The sequence below is a fragment of the Dasypus novemcinctus genome, chromosome 1 (genome assembly GCF_030445035.2).
Source record: "Dasypus novemcinctus isolate mDasNov1 chromosome 1, mDasNov1.1.hap2, whole genome shotgun sequence".
Lineage (NCBI taxonomy): Eukaryota > Metazoa > Chordata > Mammalia > Cingulata > Dasypodidae > Dasypus > Dasypus novemcinctus.
This window is the reverse complement of record NC_080673.1, coordinates 80,706,437-80,722,413: the sequence shown is the minus strand read 5'-3', so window position 1 is coordinate 80,722,413 and position 15,977 is coordinate 80,706,437. Positions and strand designations below refer to the sequence as shown.

The window sequence follows — 15,977 nt, the reverse complement described above, 5'->3', positions numbered from 1 at the left end:
AGTGCATATATGCAAAATCCATAGCTAAAATTGTACTTAATTGTGGAAGACTGAAAGCTTTCCCACTGAGATCAGGAACAAGACAAGGATGCCTGCTCTTTCCACTGTTATTCAGTATTGTGCTAGAAGTTCTAGTTAGAGAAATTACACAAGAAAAAGAAATAAAAGGCACATATATAGGAAAGGAAGAAGTAAAATTTTCATTATTTGCTGATGATAAGATCCTATACTTAGAAAATTCTTAATAGTCCACAACAAAACCATTAGAACTTACAGACAATTTCAGCAATGTGGTGGATACACACTTAATATGCAAAAGTCAATACTGTTTCTGCAATGGTAGGAGAGTTCTGGGAAGAGGGTGTAAGAGTAGGCATGCAGAGCTCAGCTTTATCACAAAAACAATGAAGAAAGTGTCAAAAGCTGTCTGAAAGACCATTTTTGGTAATCAGTAGACCAGAACAGTACTGTGCGACCTCAGGAGGATAAGGGTTAGAGAGATGAAGACTCAAAATCATGAGTTATTAGACCCCCACAGTGGTCAAGAATGATCCCATGCCCCATCTTTAAGCTTGGATAAAACCTGTGGCCCACTGCAGCAGACTGAGAGGGGAACAAACATCTTCATCAACAGGAAATAGGAGGGTATGCTGGAGGAATGAAAGTGGTTTCTCTTCAGTGAATTTGGTCAGCACAGCCCATTTTGAATATTGGCTCTGTCCAGACCAGAAACTCTGACCAACTGAGGCTGAAAGAAACACTTCTATGGAAAGGTTTTCCTTCCTTGTCAGGAAAACTGCAAGAGAAAAACTACTTTTAGGTCTCTCTTAACCCCAAATCCTGGAAGAAAATATACACCCCATTAGTGAATCCTTGTCCTGATTTTGATAAGTTAAGCTGGGGAATTTTAAAGACTCAGAATAAGTGGAATCAAAACTCAAAAAAGAGCCATGGGGGAGGGGGAAACTAGGCAAGAGAAAAATTGACCACCATAGTAAATTCACCAATGAATTCAGTTGTGTAGACATTCCTATAAGTCATACTAGGAAACAGGAAGAGATGGTCCTGCCAAAGAAACAAACAAAATATCCTGACAAGATACAGGATATAGACAGCTAATCAAAGATAGTGACACAAATCTCTTAAATCAATTTAAAAATTGAAAGAACATATGACTAAAAAGATAAGGAATATTAAGAAGACTTTGGGAGAGCATAAAGAACTTGAGAGCCTGTAAAGAAAAGTAACAGAGCTTCTGAGAATGAAAGACATGAGGATAAAAATAATTTAAAGGTATATAACAGCAGATTTGAATTGATGGAGGACAAAATTAGTGAAATCAAGGACAGAATATCTGAACTTGAAAAGACAGGAGAACAAAAAGAGAAAAGAATGGAAAAAATGGAACAGCATTTCAGGGAATTGAATGACAATGCAAAGCAAACATATGTTTTATCAGCGTAGCAGGAAGGGAAGAGAAAAGAAAAGGAGCAGAATGAACATTTGAGAAAATAATGACTGACAATTTTGTAATTTTTATGAAAGACATAAATATGAATATTCTGGAAGGAAAATGCACCTCAGACAGAATAAGTCCAAATAGATCTAATCTGAGACACCTATTATTCAGAATGACAAATATAAATAAAGGATTCTGAAAGTAGCAAGAGAAAATCAAAGCATCACATACAAGGGAAGTTCAATAAGATTAAGTGCCTATATCTCATCAGAAACCATGGAGGTGAGGAGATAGTGTTATGATATATTTAAGGTACTTAAAGAGAAAAACTGATAGCCAAGAATTCTGTATCTTGGCAAAACTGTCCTTCAAACACAAGGGTGAATTTAAAGTCTTCACAGATAACCAGAAACTGAGACAGTATATTACCAAAAGACCAGAATTACAAGAGATACTAAAGGGAGTGCTGCAGCCTGAAAGGAAAAATCAAAGTTGAGACTTGGAGGACAGTATAGAAATGGAAATTATTAGGAAGGGTAAATTAAAGGGTAAAAGTCAGAATATAGTAAGATGTGGTTAATGGAAAGCCAAAGAACAAAATGGATGAAGTAAGCAATGCCTTTACAATAATAACACTGCATATTAATGGCTTTAATCCCTCAATCAAAAGACATAGATTGATAGAATGGATAAAAAAAAATAAGCCATCTAAATGCTTCCTACAAGGACTCACATCAGACATTAAGACAAAACCAGGTAGAAAGTGAAAGATTGGTAGAAGATATTCCAAGCAAATAGTAATAAAATACCTGGAGGGGAAGCGGCTGTGGCTCAATTACTTTGGTTCCTGTTTAACATATTGGAGGCCCTCGCTTCCCATCCCAGGGCCTCCTTGTGAAGGCAAGCTGGCTCACTCACCACAGAGAGCTGACAGCCCTCATGCCCCAGAGAGCTGTCACACCAAGATGATGTAATAAAGGGAGAAAAGCAGACACAGAAGAAGAAAAAAACACACAGCAAATGGACACAGAGAACAGAGAGCAAAAACAAGTCACAAGGGAGAGTAAATAAATAAATAAATCTTAAAAAAAAATATATCTTTATCAGGAGCAGTGATTCTAATATTGGACAAATTAGATTTTAAATGCAAAACTACTGTAAGGGATAAAGAAGGTCATTATATATTAATAAAAATGACAATTCACCAAGAAGAAATAACTGTAAAAATATTTATGAGAAGTGTGGCTTAAGAAGTTGAGCACCTTCTTCCCATATGGGTGGTCCTGGGTTCACTTCCTGATGCCTCCTGAAAAAAAAACAAAACAAAAAAACGGAACAAACAATAAAACTGACTCAGGGAAGCTGATGTGGCTCAGTGGTTGTGTGCTGGCTTTCCGCATATGAGGTCCCAGGTTCAATCCCTGGCCCTGTTACCACAAAAAATATACATATATTTATGCACCAACCCTGAGTTCCCCAAAAGCTCATTAAAAGAATTATTCACCATGATCAAATTGGTTTTATTCCAGTTGTGTAAGAGTTTTTAAACAGAAAAAAAACAATTAGTGTAATACACTACACTAATAAATTGAAGAAGAAAAATCACATGATCCTCTTAGTGATGCAGAAAAGGCATTTAACAAAATATAGCACCTTTTCTTAATAAAAACATTCCAAAAGAAAAAAATAGATGGAAACCTTCTCAATAAGATAAAACACATGTACAAAAAACCTACAGCTAGCATTGTACTCAATGGTGAAAGACTGAAAGCTTTACTGCTGAGATCAGGAAAAAAACAAGGTTAATCACTGTCACCAGTTATTCAACACTGTGCTAGATGTTCTAGCTGGAGCAAATAGGCAATACAAAGAAATATTAATAAAAGGCAACCAAATAGGAAAGGAAGAAATAAAACTTACACTATTCACTGATGTTATGATCCTTTATCTAGAAAATCCTGAAAAATCTACAACAAAGCCAATAGAAAGAATGGATGAGTTCAACAAAGTGGCAGGATACAAGATTATTAACAAAAATTAGTAGCATTTCTGTACACTACTGATGAGCAATCTGAGGACAAAATCAGGACAATAATTCCATTTGCAATAGCTACTAAAAGAATCAAATAGGAATAAATGTAACAAAGGACATAAAAGATATGTATTCAGAAACTATAAAATTTTGTTAAAAGAAACCAATGATGCTCTAAATAAATGGAAGGATATTCTGTTTTCATGGGTTTGAGGACTAAATATTGTTAAGATATCAGCTCTATACAAACTGATCTACAGATTTAATGTAATCCTAAAACATATTCTAATATTCTTCTTTGTAGAATTGGAAAAGCCAATTATCAAATAATTTATTTGGAATGGTAAGTGGCTCTGAATAGCTAATGTGTGATATAGGGGCATTTTTGGGACTTGGGGTTGTTCTGAATGATATTGCAGGGACAGATGCAATACATTATATATCCCGCCATAACCCACTGAATGGACTGAGGGAGAGTGTAAACTACAGTGTAAACTATAATCCATGCATTGTAGCAGTGCTCCAAGTGGTATTCATCAAATGCAATGAATGTGCCACACTGATAAAAAGAGGTTGTTGAAGCAGGATGAGTGGGGGGTGGAGAGTGGGGTAAATGAGATCCTCGTATTTTTTAATGTAACATTTTGCATGTTCTATGAATCTTTTTTTTAAAGTCAATTTTAAAAAAGATGAATGAAATTAGAGTGCTGTTACTTTCAGAATTAAAACATAATTTTTTAGCCACAGTGGTAAAAACATCATGGTACTGTCATAAAGATAGACAGACTGACACATGGAATTGAATCAAGAACTCAGAAATAGACCTCCTCCACATCTATGGTCAAGTGATTTTTGACAAGACTGTCAAACCCACTAGCTGGATCAGAATAGCTTATTCAACAAACAGTGCTGGGAGAACTGGTATCCATATCTAAACAAAAATGAAGAGGAACCTTATCTCACACTTTATAAAAAAGTAATTGTAAATTAAGATTGAGGAATGAACAAACATAAAGGAAGAATACAACTATTGACTAAAGTAGACTTATTATTATTATAGTAATGGAAGAACTTGTATCATATATATAAAGGCAACCAGAGTTTCTGAGGGAAGGGAAAGGAAAGAATAGCTGCAACATGGGGCATATTGGGACATTGAAATTGTCCTGCATGAAGTTGCAATGATGGATGCAGGCCATTTTACATTTTGTCAAAAACTATAAAATTTTGCAGTGCAAAATGTAAGCTTTAATGTAAACTATAGACCATGGTTAGTAGCAATGTTTCAGTATGTTCATCAATTGTACCAAATGTACCACACTAATGGGATGTTAATGGCAGAAAATGTGGGAAGGGGAGGAGGGAGATATATGGGAATCCCCTATATTTTTTATATAACATTTATCTAATATAAAGCTTATTTTAAAATAAAAATATATATAAAAAGAAACCATGTATCTGGTAAAGGCTTGATCTCCATGTTAGAAAAAGTGGTCACACAACTTAATGGCAAAATGACAAGTAACCCCACTAAAAACTAGTAAAAGAATTGAACAGATATTTTTCTGAAGTGAAATACAAATGGCCAAAAGACACATTGAAAGATAACTTGTGTCAATATCACTAGTTATTAGGGAAAGACAGATCAAAACTACAGTGTGCTGTCATCTCAAATCGTACAGAATGGCCAATATTAAAAGAGCAGAAAACTTCAAGTGCTGGATGAGATGTGGAGAAATAGGAACACTCTTTCACTGTTGGTGGGATAGTAAAATGGTGCAACCTGTGGAAAATGATCTGGCAGTTCCTTAGGAAACTAAATAAAAAACTGCCATATGATCCAGCAATCCCACTACTAGGAATATACTCAGAAGAACTTAAAGCAAGTAAGAGAATAGATATTTGCACTGATGTTCATAGAAACATCATTCATAATTGCTAAAAGATGGAAACAACCCAAGTGCCCGTCAACATATGAAAAGTTAAAAAAGAAGAGGTATATTCATAAGGTGGAATATTACTCAGCTGTAAGGAGAAATCATTTAGGGACGCTCGAGACAACATGAAAGAATCTTGAGAATATTAGGTTGACTGAATAAGCCAGACACAGAAGACTATTGTATGTTCTCACTGATAGGAATTTTTTTTAAGTTTATTTATTTAAGAGAGCATATTCACATTTTTTTCTTTAGCTTAATTTCTTTAGCATGAAGTTACAATTTTTTTTTACTTCAAAGATTTTGTACATGTAATGTTAATTTATTTAATAGGTATTTTATAAACAAGGAAGATTACAGCTGAGCTAAATCAAATTGAAACCATTACAGTTTATGCCAGGAATGTTCTCTTTCCTTTCTTTACAGGAGGCTAAAACCTATTTCCTTGTTGATAGGAATTAAATACAATGAGTAGATTTGTGGAGTTGGGCTATGAAGTGTAAACTGGTGGAAGATGGAATGTGGGATGAGAAGGGGAAGAAGATGCTGAATGTATGTAGAATGTTTAATAAGGTCAATGTAAATATGCGACACTGGTTGGAATTGATGGTAACATATTATAATGAATGTAACAAACCTCACTGGTTTATGGATGTGATTGTGGCTGAAATAAGTAGTCTAGGAAGATTAATTTTATGTGGAGGACACCTGGAGGATAATACTGGGAATGCATAAAAATGATTTTGGAAGTAGGTTAGGATCATGGTTAATAATATAAAACAGGAATGTTCTTCTATTACAGGGTATTAAGAATGTGGATGTATATATTCAGAAATCTCAGTGAACTCCAAACATGAAGAAAAGTTGAAAGAGTTACCAGAAGAACTTCCCTACGAGAAACACTAAAAGGAGTCCCTCAAGCTGAAATAAAAGGTTTCTAGACAAAAAGTTGAAGTCTTAGGAAGACAAACAAAACTGCATAGGTAAATATAAAATCCTGTATTGTACTTTTAATTTGTTAGTTTCCCCCAATATATAACAGAAAAAAGACATAAAAATATTTTATTCATGTTAATGGGCATACAATGTACAAATAAGGAACTGAAAAAACAACAATATAGAGGGGGAGGGACAGAGATTGTTAGTAAAGTTTTTTTTTTAATCAATCTTACTGATACATATTAATAAAACATAAGTCCATCCAAAGTGCACAATTGAAGGCATTCAGTACAATCACATAGCTGTGCATTCATCACTACGGTCATTTCTTGAGCATTTTCATTATTCCAGAAACAATAATAAAAGAACAACGAACAAACCAACAAAACTCATCTCTTCTCAATCTCTCTATGCCTCCCCTGCCTATGCCTCCCCTGCCATACATAGATTCAATTCTATTTCCATCTTTCTAGTTTTTTTGTTTGTATCTTCTAAAAACAGTTTTATATAGCAATATCACCCCTATTCATGTTATATATGAGATTTCACTACATATTTTAGCTTTCTTTCTAGTAATATAAATGTCCTTAGACTTTCCCTTTCAACCACTGTCATACCCATATATCTCTGCTAGTCACAAAGAACATGATGTACTCTCACCATTTCCACTTATTTCCAAAGATTTACAAACAACATTTTTAATAGGGGCCATTCTAATAGTGTGAAAGTTGAGACTAACCCTCAACTTTCCATTCTCTACCCTCATTCTATTTTCTGGTGACCTATATACTAATTATTAATTTCATGAGTTTACATATTATATTTAGTTGATAATAGCACAATCATGCAGTCTGGCTTGATTCATTTAACAAAATGTCCTCTAAGCTCAACCATGTTTTCATATGCTTCATGACTTCATTTCTTGTTACTGATGCATAATATTTCATTGTATTTATACACTATAATTTGTTTTTCTTTTCATCAGTGGATGGACTCCTGGGTTGTTTCCAACTTTTGTAATTGTGAATAATACTGCTATGAAAATTGAGTACAGATGTCTGTTTGTGTCACTGTTTTCAGTTCTTCTGGATACATACCTAGAAATGGTATTGCCCGGTCACATATGATGTCCATATTCAACTTCCTTAAACTGCCAAACAGTTCTGCAGTGGCTGTAACATTCTACATTCCCACCGACAATTTTTAAGCATTCCTCTCTCTCCACATCCACACCAACACTTGAAGTTTTCTGACTTTTTAATAGTGGCCATTCTAATAGGTGTGAAATGATATGTCATTTTAGTTTTGGTTTGCATTTTCCTAATCACTAATAATTTTGAATTTTTTTTATGTGTTTCTTCACCATTTATATTTCTTCCTTGGACAATTTTCTTTTAAAGTCTTGACCATTTTTTAATTGGGTAGTTTATCTTTTTATTGTTGCGTTGTAAGGTCTTTTTGTATATTGTGGATATTAAACCCTTATTGGATATGTGCTTGCCAAATATTTTCTCCCATTATGTTGGCTGCTTTTTCACCCTTTTGACAATGTCCTCTGAGGTGCAAATGTATTGAATTTTGAGGAGGCCCCATTTATCTATTTTTTCTTTTGTTGCTAGTGCTTCAGGTTAAGGTTAAAGAAACTGCCACCTACCACAAGATCTTGAAGATATTTTCTTACATTTTCTTCTAGTAGTTTCATTGTTGTCACTTTTATCTTTAGGTCCTTGATTCATTTTCAGCTAGTTTTTGTATAAGATGCGAGGTGGGAATCATCTTTCTTTCTTTTGGCTATGGCTATCCTTTTAGCAGTAGAGATTTTTTTATATACTGAAACTAAGTTGGTAGTCTTCTGAACTAGGTTGTTACTAGTTTAAGATATTAATGGTAGTTACAAAGGTAACCACTAAGAAAAAAATTAAAGAACATAGAGAAAAGGAAAGAAGAAGGTAATCAAAATGGTACATTATTAAAAAAAAAACTAAATATATAAAACATAGTAATTCAGTAATTACATTTTAAAAACATTCAAGACATAGAGAAAAAAATAGCTAAAAGGCAGAAGTAAATCCTCCCTTCTTTGTTATTGTATTAAATGTCAGTGAATTAAGTTCTCCTTTTTAAAAGTAGAGATCAGCAGATTGGATAAAAAAGTATGATCCTTCTATATGCTGTCCACAAGAGACTCACTTTATGTACAAAAACAAAGAGTTTGAAAGTATTAGGGTGGGAAATGATATTCCATGCAAACACTTTGGGTCCTGAGGGCAGGAAGAGAGAGGAATAAAATAGATCGAAGAGGGGGTAACTGGGGGGAAATGGAAATGTTCCACAAGATCATGCCACGATGGATACAGCCCATGTTAAATTTCACCAAAAATTTATAAAAGTGTATAGTCTAAAATGTAAACCATAATGGAACCCTGATTGGTAGCTATGTTTCAATATCTGTAACCAGTTTTAACAACTGTAACATCCACAGGTAAAAAGATAATTGCTGGGGAAGGGGGAAAAGTGTTCGATGTTGGGTATATGGGAGGTCCCTACATTCTACATGTGACTTTACTGTGACCTAAAACTTTTTTGAAGACATAATAAAAATTTTTAAAAATAAAAGGATGTAGACACTGAGGAAGAAATGGAAGAGATTGCCTTGCTACTGTAGATACAGGGCAACACTTATTACAGTGATGAAAGACAAAATATTTTTTTAAAAGTTTTATGATATTTTTTCATTCTTTAATACCCCAATTTATTTTTTACTTTATTCTGGTTTTTCTAAATTATTATGTACTCTATTTCTAATCTTTAAACCTATCATTACTATTTCATTTTCCAACTAATTGAATTTGTCAATATAGTAGGTTTCATTTTTTAAGAAGTTTTGGATCACAGAGGGGTCCAACTATGGCAGGGGAGGAGTGCTGGTATGGGGTGTCATTGATGGGGGATGCATGGGTGGAAGGGAATTCTCCAGGGCACGCGTATAGAGTATATAGATATATTTGGATGTTCATTGGGTATTGTCATAGTGGGTAGAGTTGCGAGCGACAACTGAGGGAGTGCTGAGTTCCCATCCTGGAGAGCTCTGCCACATTCCCCAATAGAACAGCAACAATTCTCCAAGTGCAAAGGCAAAGACCAGTGAAGAAAGACGGTCCAATGGTGGTTCCTTGATTCTGATGACTATGCTTATGAGCCTGTGTGCTTGAAATTTCAACTAGGCCTAGAGCTACAGGGTGCCTTAGGGGTTACCTCTTGGGAGCCTACATGTTGCTCAAATGTGGCCACTCTCCAAGACAAACTCAAGCTGTAAATGCATTACCTTCCCCCCAGCATGGGATGAGCCTCCCTGGCACCAAGGAATTACTACCAAGCACCAGCTGGTGATGCAACTCTGAAAGCACCTTGAAAAAAAGGGGGAAATGGTAAAGACAAATGAGTTTATATGGCTAAAAGACTTCAACAATGAGTTGGGAGGTCATCAGAGCAGTCATGCTTATGCATATCTCAGCAGGATCCCAGAGACAGACAAAGTAGATACAACACTAGGTATTGGTGCTTCTGAGGGCTACAGAGACACCTAGGTCCTACGGTCATGGCAGATGGCTCTGGAGTTCAGTACCTTGCCCAAGGGTGCTACTTTGGTATTTGTGCTCCTGAGTGTGATAGAACTGGACTCAAATGTGACTTCTCTACATATGCTTCTTCTGCCACATTTACTATACCTGTGATTGGCACTGGGGTTGGTGTATGCTCAGGATACTTGAATCTCTGAACTGTCCATGTGCCATTTGTGCCCTAAGCCTTAGCAGTTGCAATACCTATTCTCCGATTTGTTGGACTTACACAGGTCAGGTAACAGTGAGGTAAGGATGGTCAACCACCACACCCAGGAACCCAGAGAGTCTACAATTGCAAGCAGGAGAATTCCATCCATCAGCCATGTGAGATATAAGCCCCCTTTTGATTTAGAGGTAGAGTGGACACCGCCATCCCAGGGTCCTCAGGATGGAGGAATGAAATATGGATTAGAGTGAACTTACTGGTGTTCTACTGTAGAATTATTGTGACTCTAGCAATGAAATTAATTCTATCATTGATGTGGAGACAGTGGCCATGGGAGTTGATGAGGGCAAGGAGACAGAAGAAGAGGTGTGATATGGGGGCATTTTTGGGACTCGGAGTTTTCCTGAATGATATTGAAGAGACAGATGCCAGACCTCATATACCCTGCCATAACCCACTGATTGGGCTAGAGGAGAGTATAAACTACAGTGTAAACTGTAATTCATGCTGTGTAGCAGTGCTCCAAAAATATATTCACCAAATGCATTGAATGTGTCACACAGATGAAAGAGGTTGTTGATGCAGGAGGAGTGGGGATGGGGTGGGGAGTGGGGTATATAAGAACTTCTTATATTTTTTAATGTGACATTTTCTGGGATCTATGTATCTTTAAGAAAAAGACAATATAAAAGTAAATAAATAAAAATAAATAGAGAATTATTTTTAAAAAGTACATCTAATCAGAAGCTACTATGAAATAATCCATCAGGGAGCTCCAAAAATAAAAAGAAGTCAAGGAAAAAAGAGAGAGAGATGGAGTAATTACACCATTGCCAGAAAAACTACATATTAAATTTAAAAAAGATTACAAATGAAAAGAAAAATACATATTGATAAAGACTTCAATGTATAAGAAGATATGTTGATTATAAACTTACATGCACTTCACAACAGATTCCAAAATTATATGAACAAAATTGAGAGAATTGAAAGAAGAAATAGATAATTCTACAATAACAGATGGAATTTCAAAACACCACTTTTGAAAATTGATAGAACATCTAAACATACCAATAAGGAAATAGAGGACTTGACTTTCCAAAATATTTAAGGAATTACCACTAAACGAAAAAACACAAACAACCCAGTCAAAAAATAGTGCAAGGATTTGAATAAATATTTGTCTTAAGAATATGGTCAAATGACCATTAAATAGATGGGAAAATAATATTCAACCTCATAAGTCATTAAAAAATGCAAATTATAATACAACTACAATGAGGTAATACTTCACACCCACTAGGAAGGATATTATTTTAACAAAAAACTAAAAGTGGCAAATGTTGGTAAGTATATAGAGAAAGAGTAATGTGCATACTTTGTTGGTGGGAATATGAAATGGTATAGCCTATGTGGAAAACAGTTTGATTGGTCCTCAGAAACTTAAACATAGAATTATCATATGACCTGGCAATTCCCTTCTAGGCATAGCCCCTGTCAGACAGATATTTCTACATCTCTGTTCATCACATTATTCACAATAGCTTAAAACTGGAAGCAACTCATGTTTCTATCAACAGATCACTGGATACAATGTAGTATAACCATGTAATGCAATATTATTCATAATATTGCCATAAAAAGATACGAAGTCCTGCTATATGCTACAATATGACTGAACTTTAACAGTATGATCTTGAATGAAATGTCAGACACACACAAAAAAACAAATATTGTATATTTTTCTGATATGAAGTGTTTATAATAAGCAAATTCATAGAGACAGAAAACAGAATAATTGTTTCTGGGCAGGGGAAAAGGGGAGATTGAGTAATTATTCCTAACTGAGATTGATTTGGGATAATGAAAATAGTCTGAAAAGAGATAATGGTCAAAGTTACACAGAATTGTCAATGTATTTAATGTCAAAAATTACCCACTTAAAAGTTAAAATTATTTTTGTGTTATGTATATTTTATTTAAAAATTAATTGGTAATATTTTAAAAATTTAAAGAGAGAACTTCAAACAAAACCTCAAGAAGCTGGGTCATCCCTCTACATCCATCCCTTTTTCTGTTGTTTGAATTTAAATCTGAGAATTAGAAATTAAACAAAATTAGGAATTTGCCAGAAGATGGTAGGTCACAGGTGGCAGTTTTATGAAAAAAGTTCAATAGTAATAGAAAAAAAAAGCATTTGAATTTATTAAAATATTTTATTTATCTTATTTACTATACTTTTCACAATTGAAATAAGAATTGATACATGTAAAATATAGTTAATTAGACATTTACCATGTCTAAATGATTTACACACCTGCTCAACTGAAGAGTTCTTTTTCAGACTGAGTCATTTGAATTGACCAATCGTTCATCAATTGAAATCAGGTTTTAGAAAGGACAAATATTCTACTGATGGGATACTCTAACTAAAACAAGTGTCTTCAAAAGTCCTATTAACATGTGATATGTAATATCCCAATTTTCTGATATGCTATGAAAATAACCAAAAATTATTCACAAAAGTATTTATTGGCTCACAATACTTACCAGAATTTGCCTACTTTGCTTTTCTAAAAGATAATTTATCAAAAATCATGTGTTACTTATGGCGAGTCCCCAATAATTAAAGCAAATCAAATAATCAGAAACTTCATGGTATATTTTGATTTTATTGTTTTAAAACCTCATTAATTCCAAGTTTCTATGCCAATATAATCAGCACATTTTTGTAGTTCATAACTATGTGATGAAAGTTACACATGCCTAAATTATTCAATTTATATAAACAAACGACACATGCAAACACGTGTTTAAAATTTATTCTAGGCTGTGGGGCGCGGGCCGCTGTGGGTCATGGAGCGTGTCGCCGCCAGTCGTGGGTCCCCGGGGGCCGGGCCTGAGGATGAGCCCGAGCCCCAGGGAGCCGCGTGGAGCGGGGACAGCGGCAACGTGTCGCAGAGCCACAGCAGCGCCTCGGGGCCGTGGGAGGACGAGGGCGCGGAGGACGGCGCGCCCGGCCGCGACCTGCCCCTGCTGCGCCGCGCTGCCGCGGAATACGCCGCCTGCCTGCTGCCCGGAGCCCGCGCCGGGGGCCGGCCCGAGGTCGAGGCCTTGGAGGAGAGTCTTGAAGACCTGCTCACCAAAGTGGACGAATTCGTGGGCATGTTGGATATGATTCGCGGCGACTCCTCCCACGTGGTCAGTGAAGGTGTACCCCGCATTTACGCGAAAGCCACCAAGATGAGGCAGATCTACAGCAAGATCGACACACTTGAGGCCTTCGTGAAAATGATCGGGAGCAGCGTGGCTCGAATGGAGGAACAGGTCACAAAGGCAGAAGCTGAACTGGGGACTTTCCCCATTACGTTTAAAAAATTCTTGCAAACAATTAGCGTGCCCACCTTCTTTAACAAGGCATCGTCCACGAGGCAACAGCAGACCGGGTATGAACCACCCGTTCTTTTTCGGACCGAAGACCACTTTCCTTGTTGCAGCGAAAGACCTCAGATCTGAGTCTGCGAGACTTTAAGAGAACACCGAGATGCTTATCTTGATATACTATTAATATATGATTTTGGCGAATGGATATTTTTTGCTTATTTTCTGCAGGCTATTTCACAATGTCTTCGTGATTTCATGTAGAATGTATGATTTTTCCGTCTTCCATTTCTAACCTGAAAGCTGCTTGGTGGGAGATTGGAGAAGCAAAATGAGTGGATTTATCTGTGAACTCTGGCAGAACTGTTCTTTTTATGGATATTACAACTCAACTAACTGTATTTTTAATATATATGTATATTTATATAATCTTAAAAACTCCTGAATTGAATCATCAGAGCCTTGTACAGTCATAATAACTACTGCATTTTCTATAGCTTGCTTTCAGGAAAATGGTAAATTATTTAACATTATCAACTTCATTTCATGGATTGTATGCTGGAGGAAATGATACTGTTTCTGAGAAAATATGTTGGTTTATCTGCAACTAATTCTGAAGTTGTATTTGAAAGTATAACCTTACAGTGGTAGTTTGTACATAGCAAACATGTCTGTCTATGGTTGCCAATGTTTGGTTTGTAATTTAAATGTCAATAAGTTTTAAAGTTTTATTGGAAATACATTCCTTCAGAAAAGAAAAAAAAATAAAATAAAATAAAATAAAATTTATTCTAAATATAAGACATTAATAAGTATCTCTCTTCACATTTCAATACCCTTGGTACGTCAAACTTATTGTCCAATTGTGCCCTTTTACTCATAATTTTTTACCTTAATATTTCTGTTATTAAAGCATTTCTACATTAAAAACAATATAAAGACTGCCTTTTAGTATAAAATCTTAATTTTATTTCCATATATATGATGTTCAGATAGATATATAGATGATAGATGGCTATGTATATAGATGATAGATGGCTATGTATATGTATGGATGGATATGAGTATGTGTATTTGAATATGTGTACAAATACACACATATATATACCATCATTATTTTTGGAAATACAACACTGCCATTTGAGTATAGTTATCTCTTCATATTTTACATTTTCTTCAGAGTCTGCAAGGAATGAGGAGGTGACCGTGTAGTTTATTTAGAAAATTAACTGGATAATACATCATCTAAAAATAGTCTGCTAATATTGGGACAGAGGTTAGGGTTGTGCAGGTTATTGTGATTTGTTGCCAACAAGAAATTATTGTGAACTTATTACATGAAATTAACAAAGAATGAGTTCATGGAAACACCATACTAATTTTTAAATCATCTTTAGCCAAAAATTAATCACCTAAACCAATGCCTCAACCCCTGCCCACAAAAAAAATTACACTGTTGTCTCTCATTGGCTTTCTGAAAAACCAAGGATGAGTGTTAATTAAAGTCAGTGTCTATTCACCTTTCAGAATGTTCTAGATATGTCCCTTTCCAGAAAACAAAGCCATTTTCTTGACTGGACACCAGAGACATTAAGAACAATCAAGAGGAAGTTTACTGTGTATACTTGTGAGGTGGCCTCAGGGTCTTCCTTCAAAAGTATTTGGCCTCTCCAAAGTATAAGGTGCCCATCACGTGATTGAAGTCTGGGGATTAGGTGAAATGCAAAGGCTTTCCATCATCATGCCTCATACTAGAACTGGATACATGAGATTTAGAATTCATTCAGTTACATAGATCAAAAAGGATCTTAGAATACTGTCCATATATACCCCATGAACAGGGAGCCATTTTGATTACTACTTTGGTTTTATTGCATTCAAGGGCAACCATTCATAACTTTCCTTTGGAAATTAAATATGGGCTTCTTCCATACCAGTACCACAGCATCTTCATTAAAATTAGGGACTCTAATTCAAAAGAGGCACACCGCCCACCCCCCACCTTTGCTACTGCCACTACAGACCTTTCAATGAGGTTGAGATGTTGAAGTACTTCCTTCCATTATGTGTTCTCAATGCCTTAGTGAAAGAAACTCCTCAGGCATTCATTCCCACAGATATTCCTAAGGTCACTAAGATAAATTAGAAAAATATTGAAATTCTATGGCACTGTTACCCTTTTCGTTCTGGATTTGACTTCATTTTGACCCCATGGAACATGGAGGAATCTGCATCCAGTAATGAGATATAACTGCTAGGAAAGGTACACTATAACAATAATTGATATTTCTTGCAAAGTAACTACCTCATGCAATTGTAACAGAATCTCCAAAGAGAGCAGGAACATACTCACATATGTCTGTTTTTTCTACCATTGGAGATTCACAGAGGCATTTCAGAATACCAAGCATTTAGAATTATCCAAACCTTTCTGATTTGA

At 35.4% G+C, this 15,977-nt stretch overlaps 1 protein-coding gene and 1 long non-coding RNA gene across 3 annotated transcripts in view; one reads left to right on the top strand and one right to left on the bottom strand.

Moving 5' to 3' along the window:
* Positions 1-2,370, bottom strand: part of LOC131276271 (uncharacterized) — a 79,540-nt gene extending 77,170 nt beyond the window's left edge. For both annotated transcript variants that reach the window (XR_009183820.2, XR_011649488.1), the window contains exon 1: positions 2,269-2,370. This is a non-coding gene — a long non-coding RNA (uncharacterized lncRNA). The remainder of the gene's footprint in view (positions 1-2,268) is intronic.
* Positions 2,371-13,012: 10,642 nt separating this feature from the next.
* LOC131279669 (biogenesis of lysosome-related organelles complex 1 subunit 4-like) lies at positions 13,013-13,744 on the top strand. Its single transcript, XM_058302954.2, has one exon. It carries the CDS (start codon positions 13,013-13,015, stop codon positions 13,670-13,672), a length of 660 nt encoding a protein of 219 aa, XP_058158937.1. The 3' UTR covers positions 13,673-13,744.
* Positions 13,745-15,977: the final 2,233 nt, after the last annotated feature.